Source organism: Malus sylvestris, chromosome 12 (genome assembly GCF_916048215.2).
Source record: "Malus sylvestris chromosome 12, drMalSylv7.2, whole genome shotgun sequence".
NCBI lineage: Eukaryota > Viridiplantae > Streptophyta > Magnoliopsida > Rosales > Rosaceae > Malus > Malus sylvestris.
In genome coordinates, this window is record NC_062271.1 from 26,524,218 (window position 1) to 26,549,083 (window position 24,866).

Consider the following 24,866-nt stretch of genomic DNA (forward strand, 5'->3'; position numbering starts at 1 on the left):
CAACCAAATTTGCAAACATCTAAAAGTTCTTCGATTTTCACACACCAAAACAACATTTCAAATTAAAAAACCAATGCAATGTTAGTGAAATAAATTTGCACGGTATTTTAAGCTGTAAAACAATCACCTTGCAAATGAATAGGCACATCTGATTCTTCCAAATACTTCCACCTCCATCCTAGAATTCATCCCGTGTCACCGCAAATACATGTAAAAAATCCGAGAAAATCAAATGCTAATGAATCCAACTCTACAAAGTCTATGCAATGAGTCAAATGCAATGTAGCATATGATAAGATCAAATCCACAACCTGGTATTGAAATTGCTCATAGATGGCCAAGTCAGTTTTCTCTTCACATATTCCCATTTGCTGCCACACGGGAATTACTACTCCCATTACTCACAACTCCAGCAGTGGACTGCCCGTTCTGCTGCGGCTCTGGCGTTTTCTTTCTACCAAACTTGGCATCATAAAACAATTTATAATCTTAAAAATATAAATAATTTTAGATGAGATAAATCCACAAATTCTTTAGACAATCCTATCCATCAGATCAAGATTTGCAACTGCACAATCTGTTCAACCAAAATTTAATCCAAATCTACTAAAACTCTAAGCATGTAATTAATCCCAAAACAAAAATTATATTAAAATAAATTTGAAAACAGAAGCAAGCAAAAAAACGAAAGCAAACAGAAGGTTTGATTTTGTTTGCATATAAAATTAAAAAAGTGCTTGCATTCAACATCCACGTTATGAAGGCAAGAAGTGGATTGCGTTCATATCAGCCACATCATACCCTTATCTCAATCATTACTCTATCTAAATCCTAAATTTGTAGAAAATGCATCAAAATAACATAGTGGTACATTGTGTTGGTACAATTATATAGACACGTTATCATTGACATCCCAAAGTTTTCGTGTATACATTTGAAAAAAAAAGAAAGGAGAAAAAAAGTGCAGAGCAAATACCTATGAGGAGTGATATCAGAGATTTCGATGGGAGCCCAAGACATCAACGTACTTCCAACACAAAGCAAGCTTCCTTTATAGTCCAGACCATTATCTGTACCTTCACCAGCAAAAATAGTAGAATTGTAATAATCAGTGGTTAAAGTTGAATTAATAAAAAAAATTAATTAAGGAGTAGGCAGGTACCATAAAAAACATAATGAAAAAATTTTCCAACCCCCTCCTGCACCAACAAACTGTGTATCTACAATTTGATAGCGTTTCTACCAAACATATACCAAGTCGCATTAATGATTATTAAACTTGACCCTACACTACATATGAAATTTTACCCATCACTTTAACAAAAAAACTTTTACAAATCCAAAATAACGTAGATATCACTCTTCCAATGTTATCACCACAACCTCAAATCTTATGAATCAAGCATAACCATCACAGCAAATCAAATAAATAGAAGAAGCTATGGATTTAAATAAAATTGCTAGCACAAAAATCAGCAAGAAAATATGCATCACCAATTAACAACCCAAAGACGCACAAAAAAGTCCCAAATCACCAAAACAAAACCAAAAAAAACAAAAAAAAATTCAGCCGCAAAGAAAACAAAGGAAAAAACAAATAATACATTTATATACCTTTAGCATAGAGAGTTCCAAGAATCAGAATCGAAAATTCAAAAATCTGAAAGGGACTGTTTCCCGAATCTGGAAAACAAAACGCATCAGACACACACAACAACGATCCAACGAAAAACAAAAGATCGAAACCATATAAGCTGATAAACATGCAAAACTCACCTGGAAACGCCGGATTAGATCGGTCGCAACCAAGTTCGAAGCGAACCTAAGATAGGCACAAAATTTCTGAAATCAAAAAGCAAAGCCCATGAGATATTAACAAAAAAAAATCCAAAAAAACATGGAAAATCGAAACCCCGTGCGGTAATATACATGTAAAACTTACTTGGAAAACCGGGATTCAACGAACCAAAAACCCAAAAAATTATTGGAATCGAACCAAAAAGGCAGAGAAATTAACAACTGTGACCACTAATCGAAGAACAACCAAGAAAAATGGTCCGCGTTTTGAACAACGAAGCAACACAATGAAGAAAACAGAAGCTAAAACGGAGAAAAAAGGACGGCCAGAAACAAAGCAAATGGAGATATGCGAGAGAGAATAGGCGAAAGCAAAAGAAAGATCCAGAAATAGAGACCTCGATTGAAGAGAAATGGTGAAGCCCTTCCTAAATCGAGCGGCTTGGTGCAGAGAAGAGTGAGGCGAGGAGGGAGGCGGTGAGAGCAGGAGTCGAAAAGGTGGGTTTAGAGTCTGAAACGGTGGGGAAGCATCTAGAGAAAAGCTGGGTCGAGATATAGGAAGGAAGGGCAAAGTTGAAATAACAAAAACGAAGCAGGGATGGAAATGGGAGAACACTGTTAATGAACAGTGATTTGTTCTGTTGGGTTTTAGGATATGTATAATATAAATACCAAAGAAGTAAGGCCATCTCCAACCGAAAGGTCTAGAGGGCTGAAAATAGCCCTAAAATCGTCTCCAACCGAGGGCTAGGCCAAAGTGCTCGGGAATCTGGGAGGGCCCCACAGAATTTCAAAGGGCCAAAGGGCCAAAGGGCTGGCTATTTTTTTTTATATAGTTTTCCTATTGATGTCGGTTATAACCGACAGTAATAGGTATTCATAGGCAAATTTTTTTTTTTAATTTACTATAAATGTCGGTTATAACCGACACTAATAGTTTTAATTTTTTTTAATATAACGGCTAGCTATTGCAGCTAGCCGTTGGGTTTATTTTTTATTTTTTATTTTATTTAAACATTTCTTTTCTTCTATAAATATGGTGAAGTTCTTTCAATTCTTCACTTCATTTGCAATATTTCCTTCAATATATATTTTTTAAATTCCATTTTTTTCCTATTACTTCTATTTCACAAAATTTATTTCATATTTTTTTTAAATTCCATTTTTTTCCTATAACTTCTATTTCACAAAATTTGTTTCATATTTTTTTTAAATTCTATTTTTTTTCCTATAACTTCCTGAGTCATTATACAACATTAAATTAAATTAAGTAACATGAAACAACATTAAACAATATGAAACAACATTAAATAATATGAATTTAAATTGTAGTTTTTAAATAATAAATTATGTTTGGCTCTATGGCCCTTTGGCCTTCGGTTGGAGACGGTTTTTTGTGAAATAGCTAAAACGAGCCCTCTAGCCCTCGGTTGGAGACGGAGGCAAATATGGTCATGTACTGTTCATTAAAATATTAATATCTTGGTGAATCTTGGAGGGCCAGAGAGCTAAAACGAGCCCTCTGACCAGCCATCGGTTGAAGATGGCCTAAAGCTCCGACGACGACGACTGAAAAAAAGACGGGTCTTGGGTGTTTCTTTTAACTTTGTCTCCGTTTTCCGGGACGTAGAAACAAAACAACATGATGTGCGAGTTTTCGGATGTAAAAAATGGAGTGTTGTCTCGGATTTTGTCTATGTAAAGAACGAAAAGATGAGTAATGGGTAATGTACATAAGTTAGCATCCTAGATCTTGTTCTACTACTAACTATCTGAAAATTAAAACCAACTTATGTCAAATTAACCGTCTAAATCCTCCTCCAAATCCACTAATTGTACCATCCGTGTTACTATAACGGTTAACAATTGATGGTCAATTTAACGGAATGTGTAAATTTGTTGAATGTCAAAACTTCATATGCAAACAAAAAAAAATTAAAACCTCAATGATTTTTAGCTAAAATGGTCTATGAGATTGTCCACCGTCAATCATTTTGATTATTCCATGAAAATCTCCGTTAAATTAAGGGTATTTTTATCAAATCAACCCCTCCAAGTAATGATTTTTTCAATTTAACAGAGATTTTTCACAGAATGATCAAAATGATTGACGGTAGACAATCTCAGAGACTACCACTATCGATTTTTAATCTCAAATATCAAAATGAGAAATTATGACAATCTCAAAAAATATAAAAAGCTGAAAGAATTCTTACAATTTTTTTCTTTTTTTGTGTTCTGACTTCTGAAGTCTTGGTTTTGGAGAGATTTTTTAATGTGACCGGTATACAAGGTAGTACACCACATGTCACTATACAAATGATTGAATATGTGGGTTAAAAAGTTAATAACTTAAAATAAAATTTTCCACCACTTATATAAACACACGTAATATATCATTTGTGTTCATCACAACGAAAAATTTCTTCTGGTTTTGGCAAAACCAAGGAGCTGAAGTGCTCTGACTGCTGACCCACAAGATTTAATAAAATACCAACAGAGTCCCACCATTTTTCCTTTTTGCAAATAAAATCCAAATCCCACCCAAAGAGGACCACCATCTTCCTAACACTACTCCAAAACGCTAAATTCGAATTTATCACATTATCCCCGAATTTGACGTTGTCTTATAAATTTATTTAACCAAATTCAATTTAATTCAATTTCGAGGCCAAAACTCGACGGAAGGGTTTATTTTTACCGGGAAATCTTTTCTGTCGCCATCTGAATTGCGGTTGACTGACGTCTCAGTCAAGCCCCCGCGCACTGCTGCTTTTCTTCCTTCCTTCCTGGGCCTCTTTTGTTCTATCGGTAAGGTTTTTTATTTCTCAATTTTCTTAATCTGATTCCCAATTTCCCTTTTAGGGTTTTCTTTATTTGATTGATTCATTGGTAATGTGCCGTTTGATTGCTGTTATTTCGTCTGAAAGGAGAAGAGTTTGATGAAATTTCGGAAAAGGGTATTGTGATGAATTGCTTAATTTCAAATTAATGGCTTGAATTGTTAATTTAATTATTTAGGTTATTGGCATTAAGGGTGCTTATATAATTTACAACGGTTGGATTCTGTATTATCACATTGTTTATGAAGGTGAGTTACATATCTCTGAGCTTGTGATGATCTACAAAGCCAGCATCCTTTATCGAAGCCTTATATTTTCGGGTTGCAGTCCAATTTTGTAAATCAGTGAAGGTTCATCTTCTTTGATGTGCAATTTAGTGCTAAACTAATCAGTAATTACGTATTTTAGCAAATTGTTTTTCGTTTATTTGAGAGCTATAGTTTTACAACATAATTCAGATCAAAAGGTGTGTCGTGTGTAACCAAGGAATGTGGAAGTGTTATTGCATTACTAATGTAGTGAAGCCTTCGGCAATCTGCAGGGGTTGTCCACAAGGCAGACATCAAGCAAGGCAGGGTGTCTTACGCTATCGCGGAGAAGTGGCATCTGATGGTTCAGTAGAGCCCAGTATTACTGATTGCATCCAAGAGAAGAATACAGGGGGCTTCTCTCAAGATCCCGAAGTTAAAATTATTGTCTTTTTGTGAACTCTGTACGAATGAAAATGGAGTTCACATTTAGGAAGGTCCTATTATTTTCACTGTTCTCCCTAGTTCTGTTTGGATATGCTACATCAGATCACCTCGACCATCAGTATGCCTTAAAATTAAACGAGTTTTTCAATCTAGTCCTAAGCACCAAACGAGTCACTCAAACAAGTTGGCATCTCTCGATGAAGAATCCGAGCTGCGTACAGCTACAAGTTCATGTGAGGTCTTACATAAATCCGGAATTCGGATGGATCCTCATGTCACCATGTATTAATCCACAATTTGGACTCTTGAATTTTCTTAACCACAATTTGAACCTCTTGAATTGTCTTACCTTGTAAGGAAGGATATTGTTTTAGGGTGCCGGATACATCTCGATGTATCAAGTGTTGTAATATAAGTACTTGAATTTTTTTTTCTTCAAGTACCTAACTATTTGTATTATGACATGTATCAATCCACAATTTGGACCTCTTGAATTGTCTTATCCTTGTATCAAGTGTCATAATATAAGTGGTTAAATTTTTTTTATTCAGGTACTTAACTATTTGTATTATGACATGTATTAACTTACAATTTGGACCTCTTGAATTGTCTTATCCTTGTAAGGAAGGAGAATTTTTTAGTGTTCTGGGAATATGTCTTGATGTATCAAGTGCCATAATATAAATGGTTGAATTCTTTTTCTTCTAGTACCAAACTATTTGTATTATAACACTTAATGTATCGAATCATATTTTCGACAAATTAAAAAATATCATGTAAGAAAAAGGACAACAGAAATTTTCAAGATTTATTTGGGGAGGGCGGTTGCATGTGCAAACAATGGAGCCATCCACATCATTTATTTTCGTTTGGGTGTTTATTTAAATATATTTTATCAATAAAAAACCTAATAATGTCAACATTTGATTTAGAAACGCTACTGACTTGAAAACACGTGTGTGGACAGTAAGCAAAGCATTAGGAAACTCTCTAAATGCAACTGGACGAGATTATTAAATGGCAAATAGGGAACATTTATGTGACTGGAACCGATGAAATGAAATTTCTAAGAGAGATAATTGGATTGGACGTCATTTTAAAGGACAAGGATGGTCTGCCCTCCGATGTTTTTTTCGTGCTCTTTTGTTTGTGTGATCACGATTAAACTACATCAACATTTTATATTACTATTCATTTTTGTCTTATTATATCTATAAAAAACAATATAAAATGTTAACGTGGCTTAACCGTGACCACACAAAACAGGAGGGCACGGGAAGGACACCGGAAGTGGAGGGCAAACAATCCTTGTCCGATTTTAAATTGCAGTTTGAATCAATGACATCATGGAGCTGAGGACTACTTGAGGAGAGAAACTTCATGGTATTCAGAATAACACGGTAACTATATCTTATACCGACAACTGTATTTCTTGCTAATATCACATTATCATGTGATTAGCTTGACGTATAACTACATTAGGAACCTTGGATGTTAGGTAATTTAGGCTACCGCTTTAAGAAGTACTTTTGCTGATAAACGCTTTTATTAGAAATGTTTTCATTAGAGCCACACCGAAGAAGCACTTGTTAAAGTCGATGAGCACTTTTGAATCCAATTCTAGAAACCAAATGTAACCAAAAACCTTTTTAATTGTCATAAAGTGCTTTTAACCAAAGCAATTTGCATGCTTTTAGCCAAGCAATTTGAAGTAAGTCAACACTGAGGCCACTCAGTCACAAAGCACATCCAATTTTCAATGTTTATGAGCACCGACGTAAAGAAACTTAAAATTCAAGTGATTTAAAATTTGCTTATCGATCTGAATTTTTATTCAATTCTCTGCTTCCTAATATCACTCGTCCAAAGCAGCTAAACGCACCATTTTCTTTCTCCTCTTACGAAAATGATTTCTACATATTTTTTTCCCCTTGTGCACACGCTTATTCTTTTCCACTTTCTAGTATTTGGATCGAACAAAACAAAGAAGAATCAAACGAAAATAAACAAACAATATCAAAAAGGAGAAAAAATGTGCGCATAAATCATTTCGTTTAACATGTAAGCACTAAAAAAATGATAAACAAAGTATGTGATCAAGTGATCAGTTGGATATGTGACCAACAACAGCACTAAAACGAAGGTTCGTGGAAATCTTAGGTCAACGTAATGTAGGAACAGAGAAGTCGTCTCCCAAACGTTAACAACCTTTGCCTTCACATCCACTAGCTCTGAGACAAAGCCAGACGCCGTATCTCGAAGTATCTTCATTCGATCTCTTGCACTTAAAAAACTTTGGACTAAAAAAAGCATCAAACAGAACAAAACACCAATGCTTATTCCAACTAACTGAAAATCCAAGGCACCATAATTCAGTGTTGGAACTCATGATAAATCTTATCAGGTCGACAATGATGTTTCAGGACTTCATCGTCTTCGTCCTTACCATCCTTCCTATTGACTTGACTTCGATTTTGGAACTGTGTTCCTGTCCCTCCTAAGTACCTGTCTCATAAGTTAACTCATAAGTCGCAAAGTCTCAAAGTCCACCAATACGCTGGCAGGTATGATTTTTCTTTTGAAATCGACACGAAAGTTGTTACTGTTTTTGTCTGCCCGAAATTGCGAGCGTGCCACTACTAGCAGTTTCCTTATCCCTTCTTATATTGTTCTGTTGCATGTTGTTCTAGTTTACTTCTTACGAAAGGAAGTTTAGATTTTTAGGTAAATTGTAGGTTGCAGTTACATGTTTGTTAGAAGTTGAGAGGTATTTTGTAACTGTTTTATTTACCCGAAAGCGCACTAGCCACTGGAACAGGCCGAGAGATTAGATATTGCGAGCGTGCCACTATTAACAGTTTCCTTATCTATTTCTATCTTGTTCTATAACTCTGTTGCCTGTTCTAGTTTACTTCTTGTGAGAAAGAAAGTTGAGAATTAAGGTAATTTGTAGCTTGAAATTTGAATAGTTGTTGGATATTGCTCATTTGGGTTGGTTCCATAGGGTGTGAGAATGCTAAAGCTGAGAGCTTCTGGATGTGTCGTTGCTCTCCTGTGTTCTTGCTTCGTGCTGTTTGCCGTTGCAAAAGTTACAAATCCTTCAGAAGGTGAATTTTTGGCTCAATCTTTGCTGCTTTATACGATGAGATTGAAGAGTATAACTTATGGTTTGTGCCCCTGCAGTCAATGTACTGAGAGCAATCAAGAGCAGATTAATTGATCCTAAGAATCATCTAAGGAATTGGGACGACGGGGATCCTTGCGAATCTCATTGGACCGGAGTTTTCTGTCTTGATGCTGTTGGGGATGATGGATACTTGCACCTCCGGGAACTGTATGTATTTGTTTTCATACTGCTCTATCGTTTTTAAATAACATAAGTGCTGTCTGTCACTGAATTTTATTCGTAATCATAATTTGATGCAGCCAACTGCTGAATATGAATCTCTCAGGAACTTTAGCACCTGAGCTTGGCCAACTATCCCAACTTCTGATATTGTGAGTTTTTTCGACAGTTTCTTCGGATTATCGTTTAGTTATTTTCTAATTGATGACATTTATATTTCCTCTTTGCTGGCAGAGATTTCATGTGGAATGAATTAAGTGGACCTATACCGAAGGAGATCGGAAACATTTCATCCTTGAAGCTCTTGTAAGTTTGAGTTCATGTTATTTTGTCAACGTATTTTTGTACATCCACCCTATTCATGTAAAGAAATATCAACATAAATCACTGTTTTAAGGTACAAAATTTATTATCTTTTTGTTGTGATGCATTTTTATGCAGGCTCTTGAATGGAAACAAACTATCTGGTTCCTTACCTCCTGAGCTCGGTTATCTTACAAATTTAACTAGACTACAAGTCGATCAGAACTATATGTCAGGTCCAATTCCAAAATCATTTGCTAACATGGCCAGTTTAAAACATTTGTAAGTACATGTTCAAGCTAAATACTACTTAAAGTCAGGTTACGTTTTACGTTTCTCATGTTTGACAGCTTCATGTACCTTGCTTCGCAGCCACTTGAACAACAACTCCTTCAGCGGTCAAATTCCACCTGAGCTTTCTAAAGCATCCAATCTTCTTCACTTGTGAGATTTTATATTGTCTTGTTCTTGTATAATTTTCTTGTGTTGTTTTTGGAAGTCGTCTGTATTGATACTTATTGGCTGATTCCTGACTGTGTACATTTGACACAAAATTTTACAGGCTTTTCGATAATAATAACTTATCCGGATATCTACCACCAGAATTATCCATGTTACCGAATGTGCGCATCATGTATGTCATATTCCGACACTGTCTGCATTTTTAATTTGGAGTAACTTGTTTCCGTTTATCGGATCTTAGTTGGTAAAGTTTCTTCTTGACCAGATTTTCTTCTTGGTTGACAGAAATAATATCTTTCTTTATATATGTTGTTCCTTCCATTTTTCAGTCAGTGCGATAACAACAACTTCAGTGGGACTGAGATTCCAGCCTCTTATGGAAACCTTTCCAGATTAACAAAACTGTAAGTTCTTTTATTACTTCCCCTTCTTTGATTCCAGTATTTCTGCTTCTCGGGATGCTTTATTTTGCGTTTATTACATGGTGCAAAAATTTGTTTCGAAGGATTTCTGATACTTTTTTTTTTGTTTTTGTCTTTCTGATTTGGCAGAAGTCTTAGGAATTGCAGTTTGCAGGGAGAAATTCCTGACTTTAGCAGGATAGCTAACCTTAGTTATATGTAGGTATTGATATGGTTCAACGACGTTCAATCAGCACTATAATGCGTTTATTTAGTCTTCCATTCATGCTCCTATTGCCTAACCTTTTACTGTCTTCATGGCACAGAGATCTAAGCCGGAATCAACTTTCTGGATCCATACCGTCACACAGACTTTCTCACAATATAACAACAATGTATGTTGCTGGCCTGCGTAAATTTGTAACATGTTCTATGTTTACTTCACTTTGGTTCATCAGTATGTTAAATTTAAATGAATGGGGCACAAGAAAATTATTAGATATCACTATCTGTAGTTAATATGGTTGATTTAAGCACCTTTCTTGTTGACATGCTCGTTACTATCGCAGCATTCTGTCAGACAACCATCTTAATGGATCGATTCCTGAGAGTTTTTATGATCTTCCAGCTCTGGAGAAAGTGTAAGAATCTGTCTACTTCCCTAAATTTTTGTTTCGGATTGTATATGAACACTAGATCAGATTCTTATAATGATTCTATTACAGGTCGCTCCACGACAATTTTATTACGGGTTCTGTCCCTGCTATGTGGCGGAATATACCTTTCAGTACAACAGCTAGATTTGCACTGTATGTTCCTCGAGCAGAAAGAGCAGCATAAATTATTAGATTTCTTGGAGTGCTTTCCCTTTTCAGTGACCTTTGATTTAAATTTTGCAATGAATTATAGTAAGATTTTAGAGTGAAATTTATATGCTAGTCGATTATTGCAGTGATCTTCGGAACAATTTGCTTTCACAAATATCGGAAGAGCTAAATCCTCCTGAAAATGTCACTTTGAGGTATGAAAATTATTAGCAACATTACACCTTGTTTTACTTCGATAATTTCAGATTCTTACTTACAGCAGCTTTTCTCAGGCTTGCAGGAAATCCTGTCTGCAAGAGTGCAAGTGTACCAAATATAGGCCAGTTCTGTCGATCTGAAGCTGGAGGAGACGGGATCTCTGAAAACTCGATAAACTCCACTCAACCAATGACCTGCTCTAGCCAAGAATGTCCAACAGACTATTTCTACGAATATGTCCCATCTTCCCCAGTTCCATGCTTTTGTGCATCACCTTTAAGAGTTGAATATCGTCTAAAAAGTCCGAGTTTTTCATATTTTTCTCCTCATAAACACAATTTTGAAATCTACTTAACTAGTGTTCTCAACCTGCGCCTTTATCAATTATCAATTGATTCATTTGTCTGGCAAGAAGGGCCTCGTTTGCTGATGCATATGAAGTTTTTTCCCATGTTCATCAATCCACACTTGAATTTATTTAATGCAAGTGAGGTTCAGCGATTGAGAGGCCAGCTTACATCATGGGATGTTCCTCCAACTGATTTCTTTGGACCGTATGAGCTTCTCAAATTCACTCTGCTGGGACCTTATTCGAACAGTACGTATTTTATTCCAAACATGTTTATTTTTGTTCTTTCAAAGTCGTCTGGATATTTTGCTGCATTTTTATATTTGCTTGGAATTGGATTCCCTTATTTTTACGTGTTAGTAACTTTGACAAATTGATTGCCTTGATAGCATGTCATAAAGACGAGAACATGTTTCTAATTCTTGGTTGAGTAACTTATTTGTTTCGTTGTTATAGTGATTGTTGAGCGGCAAAAGGGCATTAGCAAGAGAGCTTTAGCAGGTGTTATAATAGGATGCATTGCTGCTGTTGTCATTATTCCTGCAATAGCCATGCTTGTGACCAAAAGATATGTCAAACACCGTTACCCACCACCATCACGGAGACATTCATGTAAGCTCTTAATTGTAATTGATAAGACCAAATTTTGAAGATGCTATTCCGGTGACTATCATCCTAGAAAGTAGAATGAAGTCCTTACCGCTCTTTGCAGCCTTAAAGATCTCTATGAGAATTGAAGGTGTAAAGGCGTTCACTTTCAAAGAAATGAAAGTAGCTACTCAGAATTTCGATACTTCAATGCAACTTGGACGAGGAGGCTATGGGAAAGTTTACAAAGGCATTTTGTCCGATAACACAGCTGTAGCCATAAAGCATGCAGAAGAAGGATCCTTACAGGGCCAAAAGGAGTTCTTGACCGAGATAGAACTGCTATCAAGGGTACATCACCGAAACCTAGTCTCTTTGGTGGGATATTGTGATGAAGAAGGGGAGCAGGTATGAAGCTTGCAGTCATGAACAATTACTCATCGCTGTTGCTTGCACTATAAGTTGCAGCTGGTTTTTCTTATGATTTGCTTGTATCTTTAATCAAATTATATCTTCTTGTTGCTTGTGCAGATGCTGGTTTACGAGTTTATGCCTAATGGTACCTTACACGACTGGCTTTGGGGTACGAAAATTTCCAGCATTCCCAGTTTCTTAAATGACTACTCGTATTCATGTGTGCGTATCTGGATACTCGTCTTCTAAAGTTTTGTACTCACTATGATATGACAGTTAAAGCCAAGGGAAGCCTGGACTTCACTATGAGGTTACGCATTGCATTAGGTTCCGCTAAAGGCATCCTTTATCTCCATACCGAGGCAAATCCTCCAATATTCCACCGGGATATCAAAGCCAGCAACATACTCTTGGACTCCAACCTCGTGGCCAAAGTGGCGGATTTTGGACTCTCGCGACTTGCACCTCCGCAGGATGATGAAGGGACCGGGTCCTCTTATGTATCTACAGTTGTGAAAGGAACGCCGGTATGTTAAAATCATGCAGAGCATATGAACCAGCTGTAGAATTACAAATAAGCGTCAAGAAGCGTTGTTTAATTCATAACTCTTTTGTTTTTGAATCATACATTGCAGGGTTACATTGATCCAGAGTATTTCCTGACCAATAAGTTGACGGACAAAAGCGATGTCTATAGCCTAGGAATCGTGTTTCTGGAGCTCCTTACCGGCGGTCAGCCAATTTCACACGGCAAAAACATAGTTCGAGAGGTACCATTGAGACATCACTTCTTTGGGATTTCTGTTGCTGAGATTTTGTCTGAAAAATGCACCAGTGTTCGGCATGCTGACACAGATCCTGTCTCAACACACCGAGCACTAATATTTATTCGCTGAGGCTAATAATCGCGAAATTATATTCATCTTTTTCAGGTGAATCTGGCTTATCAGGCAGGGCTGGTGTTCTCAATCATAGACAAAAGAATGCGATCCTATCCATCCAAATGTGTTGAGAGGTTTCTAGATTTGGCCCTCAGATGTTGTAACGAAAAGCCAGATAAGCGCCCTCATATGCTGGAAGTGGTGAGGGAGATCGAAAACATACTCAAAATCATGCCGGCAACCGACACCATATTCTCGCCATCTACTTCCTCGTACAGTGACCAGTCACCAACCTCGTCGTCCTTCATGACCGGAGACCGATCCAACATGTCCTCCAGCCTGCTGGCAGGAAGTGATCTAACCAGTGGCGTTGTCCCGACCATAGTGCCTCGATGAAGAAAAGTTTACACACACATGTCCCTCTCACTATAATCCCCTCGCACGCTGGCCAAGTGACGCTGTATATATTGGTGGCATGCAAAGAAGTAAAGCTCCTCCTCCTCCGACTAAAACAAAGACGAGTCTCGGGTGTTTCTTTTAACCTTGTCTCCGTTTTCCGGGACGTAGAAACAAAACATGATGTGCGAGTTTTCGGATGTAAAAAATGGAGTTTTGTCTCGGATTTTGTCTATGTAAAGAACGAAAAGATGAGTAATGGGCAATGTACATAAGTTAGCATCCTAGACCTTGTTCTACTACTATCTGAAAATTAAAACCAACTTATGTCAAATTAACCGTCTAAATCCTCCTCCAAATCCACTAATTGTACCATCTGTGTTACTATAAGAGTTAACAATTGATGGTCAATTTAACGGAATGTGTAAATTTGTTGAATGTCAAAACTTCATATGCAAACTAAAAAAAATTAAAACCTCAATGATTTTTAGCTAGTATGGTCTCTGAGATTGCTCAATGTCAATCATTTTGATCATTTCATGAAAATCTCTGTTAAATTAAGGGTATTTTTATCAAATCAACCCCTCCACTTGAAATAATGGTTTTTTCAATTTGATGGAGATTTTCACAAAATGATTGACGGTGGACAATTTCAGAGACCACTACTATCAATTTTTAATCTCAAATATCATAATGAGAAATTATGACAATCTCAAAAAATATAAAAAGCTGAAAGAATTCTTACAATTTTTTTCTTTTTTTGTGTTCTGACTTCTGAAGCTTGGTTTTGAAGAGATTTTTCAAAATGACCGGTAGACAAGATGGTAAAAAGTTAACAACTTAAAAAATAAAAAATTTCACCACTCATATAAATGCACATAATATACGACTCGTATTCAATCATAACGAAAAATTTCTTCTAGTTTTGGCAAAACCAAGGAGCTGAGTGCTCTGACTGCTGACCCACAAGATTTAATAAAATTCCAATAAAGTCCCACCATTTTTCCCTTTTGCAAATGAAATCCAAATCCCACCCAAAGAGGACCACCATTTTACTCCCACTACTCAAAACGTTAAATTCGAATTTATCTCATTATCCCCACGTTGTCTTATACATTTATTTAATCAAATTCAATTTAATTCAATTTCGAGGCCAAAACTCGACGGAAGGGTTTATTTTTACCGGGAAACCTTTTCTGTCCCCATCTGAATTGCGGTTGACTGACGTCTCAGTCAAGCCCCCGCGCTCTGCTGCTTTTCTTCCTTCCTTGCCGGGCCTCTTTTGTTCTATCGGTAAGGTTTTTTATTTCTCAATTTTCTTATTCTGATTCCCAATTTCCCTTTTGGGGTTTTCTTTATTTGATTGATTCATTGGTAATGTGCTGTTTGATTGCTGTTATTTCGTCTGAAAGGAGAAGAATTTGATGAAATTTCGGAAAAGGGTATTGTGATGAGTTGCTTAATTTCAAATTAATTGCTTGAATTGTTAATTTAATCACTTAGGTTATTGCTTATATAATTTACAACGGTTGGATTCTGTATTATCACATTGTTTGTGAAGGTGGGTTACATATCTCTGAGCTTGTGATGATCTACAAAGCCAGTATCCTTTATTGAGGCCTTATATTTTCGGGTTGCAGTCCGATTTTGTAAATCAGTGAAGGTTCATCTTCTTTGATGTGCAATTTAGTGCTAAACTAATCAGTAATTACGTATTTTAGCAAATTGTTTTTCGTTTATTTGAGAGCTATAGTTTTACAACATAATTTAGATCAAAAGGTGTGTCGTGTGTAACCAAGGAATGTGGAAGTGTTATTGCATTACTAATGTAGTGAAGCCTTCGGCAATCTGCAGGGTTGTCCACAAGGCAGACATCAATCAAGGCAGGGTGTCTTACGCTATCGCGGATAAGTGGCATCTGATGGTTCAGTAGAGCCCAGTATTACTGATTGCATCCAAGAGAAGAATACAGGGAGCTTCTCTCAAGATCCTGAAGTTAAAATTATTGTCTTTTTGTGAACTCTGTACGAATGAAAATGGAGTTCACATTTAGGAAGGTCCTATTATTTTCACTGTTCTCCCTAGTTCTGTTTGGATATGCTACATCAGAGTTGGAAAATGAAGTTTCACAAAAGCTGAGATCTCCTCCACACAAAAATGTGAGAAGTAATGTTATTGATGGCACTGGTCAGGAGAGTTCCTTAAATTTTGAGGTTTCTAAAAATGGACTGGGTGAGGCGAAGAGCGCAAACAGCAAAGTCTCAGTCTCTACTGTTGCGTTATTTACGTTGGCAATGGCTGCTGCTACAGGTTTAGGTGCGGTCCCATTCTTCTTTGTTGAGCTTGATCCACAATGGGCGGGATTATGCAATGGTATGGCAGCTGGTGTAATGTTGGCTGCAAGCTTCGATCTTATACAGGAAGGGCAAGGTCATGGTGCTGGGAACTGGGTCGTTCATGGGCTTTTAGCTGGGGGCCTTTTTATTTGGCTGTGCAAGCAGGTATTGAATCATCTCCCTTATTTTCATCTATCTTTTATGTTTTTGCCATTTTTGTACTTGTAGTTGCTTCTTCCCTTTCTAGAAATTTGCTTCCTGTTCCACAGAATACACATTTCGATTGCATTTGGCGGAGAGGTTAGGCCTGTTCTATTTGCAGTGTTAACGTGTGTGATTACTTTCTGAACCAATAATCTATAAAGTTGAAAAAATAAATTATAGACTTCTTCACTGTTCTTTCAAAAAAGAAAGCTTTTATGGTGTGTAACACGATATTTCAAGAAACCTGATTTGCATATGCATAAGTTGTCCTCATAGTCCATAAGCATCCCTTTCAATTATTCAGTTTTATCATTTCATGAGGGAGGACATGGATGGTAAGATGTTTTCCTGGCTTTTAATTTTCAGATTTTATCAACTAACAAATACTGTAGTTGTACAATATCTCATTGAAAAATGTTTGCTTGTGCATAATTGTGGGCTTATCTTTTACATAATGCTAGAATGCATCAAGCTCTCATTATGTCTTACATCGTTATATATATCTGGTTTCAGTTTCTTGAACACTATGGAGAGGTTAGTATGTTAGACATCAAAGGTGCAGATGCAACTAAAGTCGTTCTTGTGATTGGAATAATGACTCTTCATTCGTTCGGAGAGGGTTCTGGTGTTGGGGTTTCCTTTGCTGGCTCAAAGGGTTTCTCTCAGGGACTTTTGGTAACTTTGGCTATTGCTGTACACAACATACCAGAAGGCTTAGCTGTGAGTATGGTGCTTGCATCCAGGGGTGTTTCTCCGCAAAATGCCATGTTATGGAGCGTGATTACATCATTACCACAGGTAATTATTTAGTTTTTAAAATTCATGGGATTTGAGAATATGTAACCAATTCTAGTTGATTTGCTCGTTGAGCCTTTTAACTTAAATGGTCTCCTGCATATGTTGCTATTGCAGCCCCTTGTAGCAGTTCCTTCTTTCATCTGCGCTGATGCATTTAGCAAGTTTCTTCCTTTCTGTACGGGCTTTGCTGCTGGATGTATGATCTGGATGGTTGTTGCTGAGGTGCTTCCTGATGCATTTAAGGTAAGGTTCGTGTGGGACTTCTTCATGCTTCTTGTTTCTTCACATGCTTAAGTCATTTGCAGTAGGCTTTTAGATCCTTGTCAATTTACATTATCAAATGTCTCCTCAATGCTCTGTGTTCCATTTTCAATAACTTCTTTTGCATTTTGGTTGTAGGAAGCCTCTCCATCGCAGGTTGCATCAGCAGCCACTCTCTCTGTAGCATTCATGGAAGCTCTTAGCACTCTTTTTCAGAATTTCACCCATGATTACAAGTGAGTCAAATTTAATGTTGAAAATTGTGTCACTACGCAAATTTTTGTAGTTTATACTGTTTGGTGACCTCCTTTTGACACGTTTTCTTGACATATAGAATCTACATTTGCCCCACCCTTGGGAATACGCTTATATTTTACAATTTACATTGTTACAGCTCAGAGGATGCTTCTGGCTTCTTTGTCTCATTACTTTTTGGTCTTGGACCATTACTCGGTGGCACTGTTCTTGTTGCATTTGCCTTAGCTTTTCATCTTCAGCATGCTCTTCTCATGGGTGCAGCATCTGGCATTGCCTTTGTTCTTGGTGCCTGGAGACCATTGCAGCTACTTTTTTCGTTAAAGATGGGATTTCTATCTACTATATTTCTGCTTGCAATGGGAGCTGGATCCGTCCATATTTTGAGCTCCAGTATTTTGAAGCTCGCAGGTCGCAAAAAAACTTCAGTTCAAAACTTACCCACAGCAAATGGTTTTCCAGTAAGCATTCACACCCTCCAGGCATTCTTGTCATGTGGAGCTGTTGCCTTCCATGCTTTGGCTGAAGGGCTTGCACTAGGGGTTGCTGCACCAAAAGCTTATGGACTTGGTCGGCACATGGTCCTTCCTGTCTCCCTACATGGACTCCCTCGAGGTGCAGCTGTGGCTAGCTGCATCTTTGGGGCTACTGATAACTGGCATGCGGCCCTTGTGGCGGCTGCTTTAATTGGATTTGTGGGTCCAATATCAGCAATAGGAGCAATACTCGCAGGAATTGACTATAGCGGATTAGACCATGTGATGGTTTTTGCTTGTGGGGGACTGCTCCCAAGTTTTGGAAATGTAGTAAAGAGAGCAGTGAAGTTGGATGTGCGGAAAAGTAGCTGCGGGATTTTGATTGGTGTGGCATTTGCAACTCTGTGCTTGACATGCACAAAGTTGGTGTGCTTGCACACACCTTACTGTAATTCTGCACCGGAGGCTGTTAGATGAGATTCTCTAGTGCTGCAGCTGGTCAATGTAATTGCTTAGGTGCCTTTGCATGGTTGTGAGGGGTTGAAGTACAAGGCATATAAGTTTGGCACCTGTGCCCCGGAAAGTATACCGCTGAAAAATCGAAGAGATGCTGCGAGGACAGAGGAGCAACATCAGAGGCAGGTTTTAGAGGAGGTTGTAACGTCTTTTTCGTGATAAAGTATGTTCATTTATATTGCAGAAAAGAATGAGGAACTGGATTGATCCCTTTGACCCTAAAATTTTACATGGAACGACAGAAAAGGCCTGATATAGGGTGTTAGAGACAACTGCTGTTGTGTCGATAGCTCATTTTTTATCGTTCGATATTCTAAAAAACGAGAGATTCAAACTACAGTGCAAGGGGACGGGCATGCTGTGTGGATTGCTCCCGACTTAAATCTTGTGAAATCTCGCCATTTCTTGTTCAACCTTGTCTTTCTTTTTTCTTTTTTCGAATCTTTGTTACCGTGGAAAAGACAGAAGTACCAAGGAAGCAAATCTTACTACTAGTTAGGTGAAGTGGCAATGTCAGGTCGACCTACCACATTCAGAAGGAAAAGAAAAGTCATGTTTTCTTAGGCCGCCATCAGTTTGAAATCTTGATTAGTCGACAAATCTATGCTCATTCAAGAACACTTTCATTTCATGCAAGCATTTTGTCTCTAATGTACTAAGAAAATCCAAAATCCATCCATTTTCTTCTTAGAACTCAAATTCAACAACCCAAATGTGCGATTTAACGCTCGCAGAACGCTCGCAGAACAAGGTGGACGTGAGTTAGACAAGTTGGCCAGGCAACATGCACGCCCCCTTCCCCTCGCAGTCAAGTTCTGTTTCTCCTACGACGAACAAGAACTGCAAACCTGAATTCTTAAACGTGCTTAAAAGAAGATGAAAAAACCATCCCTTTTTTATATTTGGAATTTCGCAGTTAGCTCATTCGGCTAAGGCAGTGTGTATGCCACCTAAGTTTGTATCCGCTCTCAAAACCACATTCACATTCAAATCGGCTCTCGCCTGACAGATTATAGTAGTTTAGAATATAGTTCGACGAACAAGAATTGCAAATCGGAAAATCTCAAAGGGATTGCCAACATAATATTAAAAAGCTCCAGTAATTCGCAAACGCATTCAAGTTGCGAGGCAGCACTTGCATTTCCAGAAGCCTGAAATTCCATCAAACCTAAAATTTTATTTTTGCTACAAAAAACCTAAACACCGCGCCACCCAAGTTGTTGCAGTTCAAAGTTATGAACAAAAATGATAACACGTAACAAAAACAATAAGAAAACCAAATCCTCATTTGTTAGTCGACTGATTGCTCTGCACATCCTCACTCTCCACCGCCACCAATTTCTCTTTCTCTGCCACCGATCCCACCTCCCCTTCCGCCGGTTTCGCCTCCGCGACGCTCTGCGAGCCGGTCAACCTCGCCAGCACAACAAACGACATCCCACCCAGCACATTGTTCAAACACCTCAGAACCACCACAGACGATTTGAATGCCAGCGGAGGAAGCCCCTTCGCCAGCAAAAACTCCGCCCCGTTCAGCGTTTGGTACCTCAAATTGCTGCTAAGACCCATGTGAGCTGCCCAAGTGAGCGCATTGAGCAAGGTTGGCGGCGGCTTATTTGGGGTCTCGAAATTCGGGTCCATTTTTTTCCTCAATTTGATCAACCCGTTCGACAATGCGGTTCCGGCAAGCCCGGCGACGAACCCAACGGCGGCAAAGACTGTGCCTTTGTACACGAAAGTCCCCAATCGATTCACCAATCCATAGGAACCCGGTTCGAACATGTGGCTGGCCGGGCAGCCGGCGAAGATCGACGGAAGAGTGGCGGCGGAGGCGGACAGAGTGGGGGCTAACAAATACATGAGCGTGAAATTGAGTATGCATCCGACGACGAGAGTCGAGAAGACGAAGTCGAGCTCGTTGAGGCCGAAATTGGGGCGGGAAGCCATGTCGCCGAGGACGCAGGAGCTGACTCCGACCACCTCCTCCATCAGAACCTTGAAGGGGAACTGCGGATCGGCGGCGACTCGGGATCTCCATCCATTGAGAAACATACCCAGAACTCCGAATCCCGAAACCGACGACGACGAAGACGACGAGTCATCGGAATTCCCATCTCCGCCCCGGCTCCACCCCCCGCTGTTTCCTCCCGCTCCTGCGCCGCCGCCGCCATTTCCGCCGGAAAACGAAAGCTCTGGCTTTTGGACCCAGATGGGCTTTGGGACGAAAAAGAGAGGGCGATTCTGGGTTTTGGAGTAGGGGAAGGAGATTGAAGAATTAGGATTGGCGGAGAAACGGCGGTTATCGGAGGTAGTCGAGCAGTGTTTAGCTACAGTCGAGCAACGAAGCTGAGCGGCGGCCGCCATGTTTGATCTGAATCCAAAATCTCAACCAACTGAATGATCAGTGATGTAAAGAGAAAACCCCAAGAGGAAAATTACAAAAAGGAATATTGAGGGCGGCGCGTCCCTGTCCTCCGAAATCGTAAACCCCAAGAAATTACAGAGAAACAGGGAGAGAGTGAGGGGAGTATTTAGGCCCCGTTTGGGATTGAGGTTATTTTAAAAAAAGCCGCTGTGAAAAAAAGCTGAGGGTCATTTTTGTGTTTGGTAAACTGAAAAAAAAAGGCTTATTTTGGAAGCTGCTGTGAGAATAAGCTGAAAATCAAAGGAAAAGCTGAAGCTGCTATTTGTTGCTTTGAAAAAAAGCCAGTTTTTTCAAAGCACACGGAGCTACAGTGCTTCTTTAATGAAAAGACACACTATCATCCTACTTTTTTTTCCAAAAGCACTTTCACAAAAAAGTTTACCAAACACTCTACTGGCTTTATTTCACAGCCGCTTATTCTCACAGCACAGCCGCTTATTCTCACAGCAGCTTTTTTTCAAAGCACAGCAATACCAAACCAGCCCTTAGTGTTCCGCTGCGGCGCCGAGCGTGTGAATTTCCATTTCAGGACCGCACGTGGGATTCTGACACGTGTCGTGGTTGAGCTCGGACGCAATTGCGGAATCTGGTAAATGGTATTTGGGGACGCGAATCTAGTTGGCGGATCTTTGGACTTGGTTGGTGAAAAAGGGTGTTTTTGGTAAGGGCAATACTAAAAAGGAATGTGATATCCACACATATGTTTTTTACTTCTCCTACACATTTTTTGGTTTTTGACCGTCGGATTAGATGAATTGAAGAAAATCAACGGACAGAATTTAACAAGAGATGTGTGGATAACACACCTCTACTAAAAAAGCTAAAATTTTAAATCAACTGATGTGATTTGTTGACACAACGATAATCCAAAAGGAGTCTTTGGGCTCGTTCTCTCCCTCTTCCTACTAAGAACACAACGATAATAGAATGACGATTAGACTTGTTATGGTCTAACGATCTATGATACATCTCATTCGTTGACACTTGATTATTCATTTGTAACTCACGTAACAATGTTAATTTTTCAATTTTTCTCCTCAATAAAAAAAATTAAAAAATAAAAAAGAAAAAACGATACGTGCCACTAAAGTAGGTGAGAGAGTTTTGGGTGCAACTCTTTCATATATGGCTTCAAACCAAAGAAAATTTTGTGTTGTCAAATTGCACAGAAAAACTTTATGGTCATGTCCAGTCTAATCGTAGCTACTAAACTATGAAACTTTATAGTAGAATTAAATCTTCGGCAAAGTAACTCGATATTGTCTTTATAGTCAAGTAACTCTCATAAAATTATGAGATTCCTTTTATTTTAGACTCAGTTGATCCGACATTAGTCCCGTCCAATATATATTGTTTCCAACTTTCCATCTCAATTGATAGATTGTAAATTTCTTATGTTACTTGCAAGTGGCCCTTTACCACATTGATAGAAATATGTTGAACCCTTGCATAATGACCTGAGTTCAAACTCCGTCAGTGACCAATCTAACAAAATCTATCATTTGACATAAAAAATAAATAAATAAAAATTCTCTTGTAAATTTCCAACTTTCTAGCATGACACCTACTTTATGCAAGAAAAGTTGGAAGAACAATAAAACCAGACTAGAACTGACCATTGAGAAATCATAGATCGCTGGACCAGAAACTGATTCAATTAGGGAGTGGGCTCTCTCAAATTTTTGCCCATTCTCTTAGGAAGTACTTCGAATTGTTATCACCGTTACTAAATGTTAGGAGCTCGTTTGAAAATATTTTTAAAATGGTTAAGGCTTATTTTATTAACACCTCACATTTTGTTAATTACACCGCACATACTTAATACTCCCTACTCGTGGAAGAAAATTTAAAATCAATAAAAAATCATGTTTTGCCATAAAATGTGTGCGCATGTGTGGCACATACAGATTCTATAAGGATCCACCAAATCTAATATTAACACTTCAACTAACAGCTTTAGCTGCCAATTTAAATCTACACTGCAATTTAATGTAGGAAAACAAGACTGATCCTAGCCTATTATCCAACGATCAACAAGGGTGCAAAAACAAATTTACAAATATGCAGCACTATTTAAGTGTTCTCACAATGCGTAATGGTTCTCCAGTTCTTAAGCGTGCATTTGGACGAGCAAGCTTGGATTCAAACGGAGTCCTCGGTCTTACTTCAGGAAACTCTTCCTGTTCCTAACACTGTCTTGCTCAGCAAAATCATTGTTTTTTTTGCGTTCAATCATGAGTCGTCATACTGCTAGTGCTAGCGATGAGATGAGAGACCAGTCACATTAATCACCAAATAGAATTAACCGACGAAATCCAAAACATTACCTACATCAAACAAGCTATATACTTCAACAATGGCTAAACAATGCAGTGTGCAAAAGACAACTATGAATATCATCAAAATCAAATTTTCCACGAGATGCGATTTCCATTTGGAGATTACAATAAAGCAAGAACATTTAGGAAACAGAAAGCAAATAAACAAATGGGATTGTGGAAACAGTGATAGAAAATTTTAATTAATTTTTATTACCATCATGAGGAGCTTGGCCAAGAGCGCAAGCCAACAGCGGTGAGAATCAAGGTAGGTCATGACATCAAAACTTTCTGCTTATTGATAACATTTGGAATACATGATATAGATAATTGGTAGAGACATCATTTCATATGCATTATACTTTGTTCTCAAAGGCCCACGGGTAACTTGCATGCCTCCAATGTATGGAGCAGCTGATCTTGGACGTCCTGTAAGTAAACAAATGTCATGTGTAATGTGTTTGCTTGCTACAGAAGGGAGAAAATAATTCAATCAAATGGGGAGAGAGAGAGAGAGAGAGAGAGAGAGAGAGAAAGAGATTAGTGACATGGAAACCAGAGAGCAGCAAACCTAAGTGATGCTGAAAAACTGAGAGGTTGGCCACCAGAGAGCAAAGAGGTCATGCCATTGAATGAAGAACCAAAGAGAGAAGAGACAATAAAGAAAAAATAGGGGATTTGCTTAAATGGAGGAAACAAGATTACATTACAAAGAGAGGCGAATATCCTTTTATCAATGCACACAATGAAGACAGATACCGAAGTATACAAATATTTGTTAGCGGCTTTTAATTGCGCAAAATAATTCTTGGTATTATTTTGACAAAGCGCAAAATATTTGTTACCCGCTTTTTCTTGACATTACTTTGTCAGAGAAATCGATCAATTATTGAGTTTACAGACAGTCCACACTTAAGAAACTCTCATTATTATAATTATTTCAACACAACATCCCTAATGGGTCACACCTAGCGGGTTATCAACCTTTCACTACATGCCTGTATGCTACTAATACTTACTGGTGATATAGCATACATTTTAACTAGTGTAAGCACTTATTGTGATCATAACATACATTTTAACTAGTGTAAGCTGAAAATGGTAACCATACAGTAATCGTAGTTAATATAAGCTAAAATATAATCATGCACTGGCCATAGCTAGTATAAGCTGAAAATATAATATTTTTACCCCTAAATGTAACAGAAATCATTTTTACTTAGGCATATGCTTAATATTTGATAAAAGAAAATATTTTTGAAATAAATGTCTACTCACATCTCCGGCTAGCTTTCCCTTGACATGCCTTGTCTCCTACGTTCAAGGAGGTTCAAAGTGATAATTTTAGAGTAAATTGTAGTTATGGTTCTTTTTTGAGAAGAATAGTAGTTATGGTTCTTTAATTTTAACTTAATTGGAGCAATGGTCTCTTAACAAAAATCCAATACCATTGGTCCCTCAACTTTAATTCAAATAGAGAAATGGTCCCTTAACTTTAACCCAATTGTAGCAATGGTTCTTCCAACATAACTCGTTTTGACAAAAAATTTGACGTAGTTGACGAAAATGACCATAATTACACACTTTGATGAGTTGAGGGACTCTAATTATATAAATGGTTATTCCAACATAACTTATTTTGACAAAATTTTGACCAAATTGATGAAAAAGACTATAACTACACATTTTGATAAGTTAAGGGACCAATGGTAATTGATTTTTAGTTGAGGGACCATTACTCCAATTTGATTAAAGTTGATGGACCATTGCTACAATT

The 24,866-nt window shown here is 38.0% G+C and overlaps 4 protein-coding genes and 1 long non-coding RNA gene across 31 annotated transcripts in view; 2 read left to right on the forward strand and 3 right to left on the reverse strand.

The window, feature by feature from the left end:
* The window catches only part of LOC126594349 (general transcription and DNA repair factor IIH subunit TFB5), a 31,965-nt gene extending 29,625 nt beyond the window's left edge, over positions 1-2,340 (reverse strand). For 4 of the 14 annotated variants that reach the window (XM_050260639.1, XM_050260636.1, XM_050260644.1 and 1 more), the window contains exons 1-2: positions 1,943-2,337; positions 1,777-1,842 (exon numbers count right to left, since the gene is read on the reverse strand). The gene's annotated coding sequence lies outside the window, so the exon portion shown is untranslated. Of the gene's footprint in view, positions 1-1,614; positions 1,684-1,776; positions 1,843-1,942 lie in introns of all 14 variants that reach the window. The other 10 variants (XM_050260633.1, XM_050260641.1, XM_050260643.1 and 7 more) reach the window with 6 other exon arrangements.
* Positions 1-13,787, forward strand: part of LOC126594340 (probable LRR receptor-like serine/threonine-protein kinase At1g06840) — a 34,768-nt gene extending 20,981 nt beyond the window's left edge. The window contains exons 2-22 of one of the 7 annotated variants that reach the window (XM_050260587.1): positions 7,740-7,899; positions 8,340-8,442; positions 8,519-8,669; positions 8,762-8,833; positions 8,916-8,987; positions 9,123-9,266; positions 9,357-9,428; positions 9,547-9,618; positions 9,776-9,850; positions 9,998-10,066; positions 10,174-10,242; positions 10,417-10,488; positions 10,573-10,656; positions 10,800-10,868; positions 10,947-11,470; positions 11,678-11,833; positions 11,934-12,217; positions 12,341-12,392; positions 12,500-12,750; positions 12,859-12,993; positions 13,156-13,787. In XM_050260587.1, coding sequence (XP_050116544.1) covers positions 8,349-8,442; positions 8,519-8,669; positions 8,762-8,833; positions 8,916-8,987; positions 9,123-9,266; positions 9,357-9,428; positions 9,547-9,618; positions 9,776-9,850; positions 9,998-10,066; positions 10,174-10,242; positions 10,417-10,488; positions 10,573-10,656; positions 10,800-10,868; positions 10,947-11,470; positions 11,678-11,833; positions 11,934-12,217; positions 12,341-12,392; positions 12,500-12,750; positions 12,859-12,993; positions 13,156-13,500 — 2,862 coding nt within the window. In that variant the 5' untranslated portion in view covers positions 7,740-7,899; positions 8,340-8,348 and the 3' untranslated portion in view covers positions 13,501-13,787. The other 6 variants (XM_050260589.1, XM_050260588.1, XM_050260586.1 and 3 more) reach the window with 6 other exon arrangements.
* Positions 4,417-18,618, forward strand: LOC126594343 (putative zinc transporter At3g08650). Of its 8 annotated transcripts, XM_050260596.1 has the most exons (8): positions 14,545-14,793; positions 14,913-14,942; positions 15,062-15,163; positions 15,355-16,001; positions 16,554-16,838; positions 16,953-17,081; positions 17,238-17,335; positions 17,494-18,618. In XM_050260596.1, exons 4-8 carry the CDS (start codon positions 15,531-15,533, stop codon positions 18,305-18,307), a joined length of 1,797 nt encoding a protein of 598 aa, XP_050116553.1. In that variant the 5' UTR covers positions 14,545-14,793; positions 14,913-14,942; positions 15,062-15,163; positions 15,355-15,530; the 3' UTR covers positions 18,308-18,618. The 8 variants fall into 8 exon arrangements, with proteins under 8 accessions (XP_050116558.1, XP_050116554.1, XP_050116556.1 ...); XM_050260601.1 differs by lacking the exons at positions 14,545-14,793; positions 14,913-14,942; positions 15,062-15,163 and adding exons at positions 4,417-4,608; positions 5,182-5,385 and having other exon boundaries at positions 15,558-16,001; XM_050260597.1 differs by lacking the exons at positions 14,545-14,793; positions 14,913-14,942 and adding an exon at positions 4,419-4,608.
* Positions 18,619-19,503: 885 nt separating this feature from the next.
* Positions 19,504-20,868, reverse strand: LOC126594344 (protein RETICULATA-RELATED 3, chloroplastic-like). Its single transcript, XM_050260602.1, has one exon. The coding sequence runs from the start codon at positions 20,708-20,710 to the stop codon at positions 19,631-19,633; it is 1,080 nt and encodes a 359-aa protein (XP_050116559.1). The 5' UTR covers positions 20,711-20,868; the 3' UTR covers positions 19,504-19,630.
* Positions 20,869-22,679: 1,811 nt separating this feature from the next.
* Positions 22,680-23,913, reverse strand: LOC126593813 (uncharacterized). The gene is made up of 2 exons (XR_007613038.1): positions 23,307-23,913; positions 22,680-23,098 (listed from the first exon to the last, which is right to left on the reverse strand). It is a non-coding gene; the product is annotated as an uncharacterized LOC126593813 (long non-coding RNA).
* Between the last annotated feature and the right edge of the window lie 953 nt (positions 23,914-24,866).

Coding starts and splice junctions, on each gene's coding strand:
- LOC126594343 (XM_050260601.1), top strand. CDS start 5,359: ATGAAAATGGAGTTCACATTTAGGAAG. Junction 5,386..15,557: donor TGGAGTTCACATTTAGGAAG/GTCCTATTATTT, acceptor ACATTTAGGAAG/GTCCTATTATTTTCACTGTT. Junction 17,336..17,493: donor AATTTCACCCATGATTACAA/GTGAGTCAAATT, acceptor ACATTGTTACAG/CTCAGAGGATGCTTCTGGCT.
- LOC126594344 (XM_050260602.1), bottom strand. CDS start 20,710: ATGGCGGCCGCCGCTCAGCTTCGTTGCTCGACTGTAGCTAAACACTGC.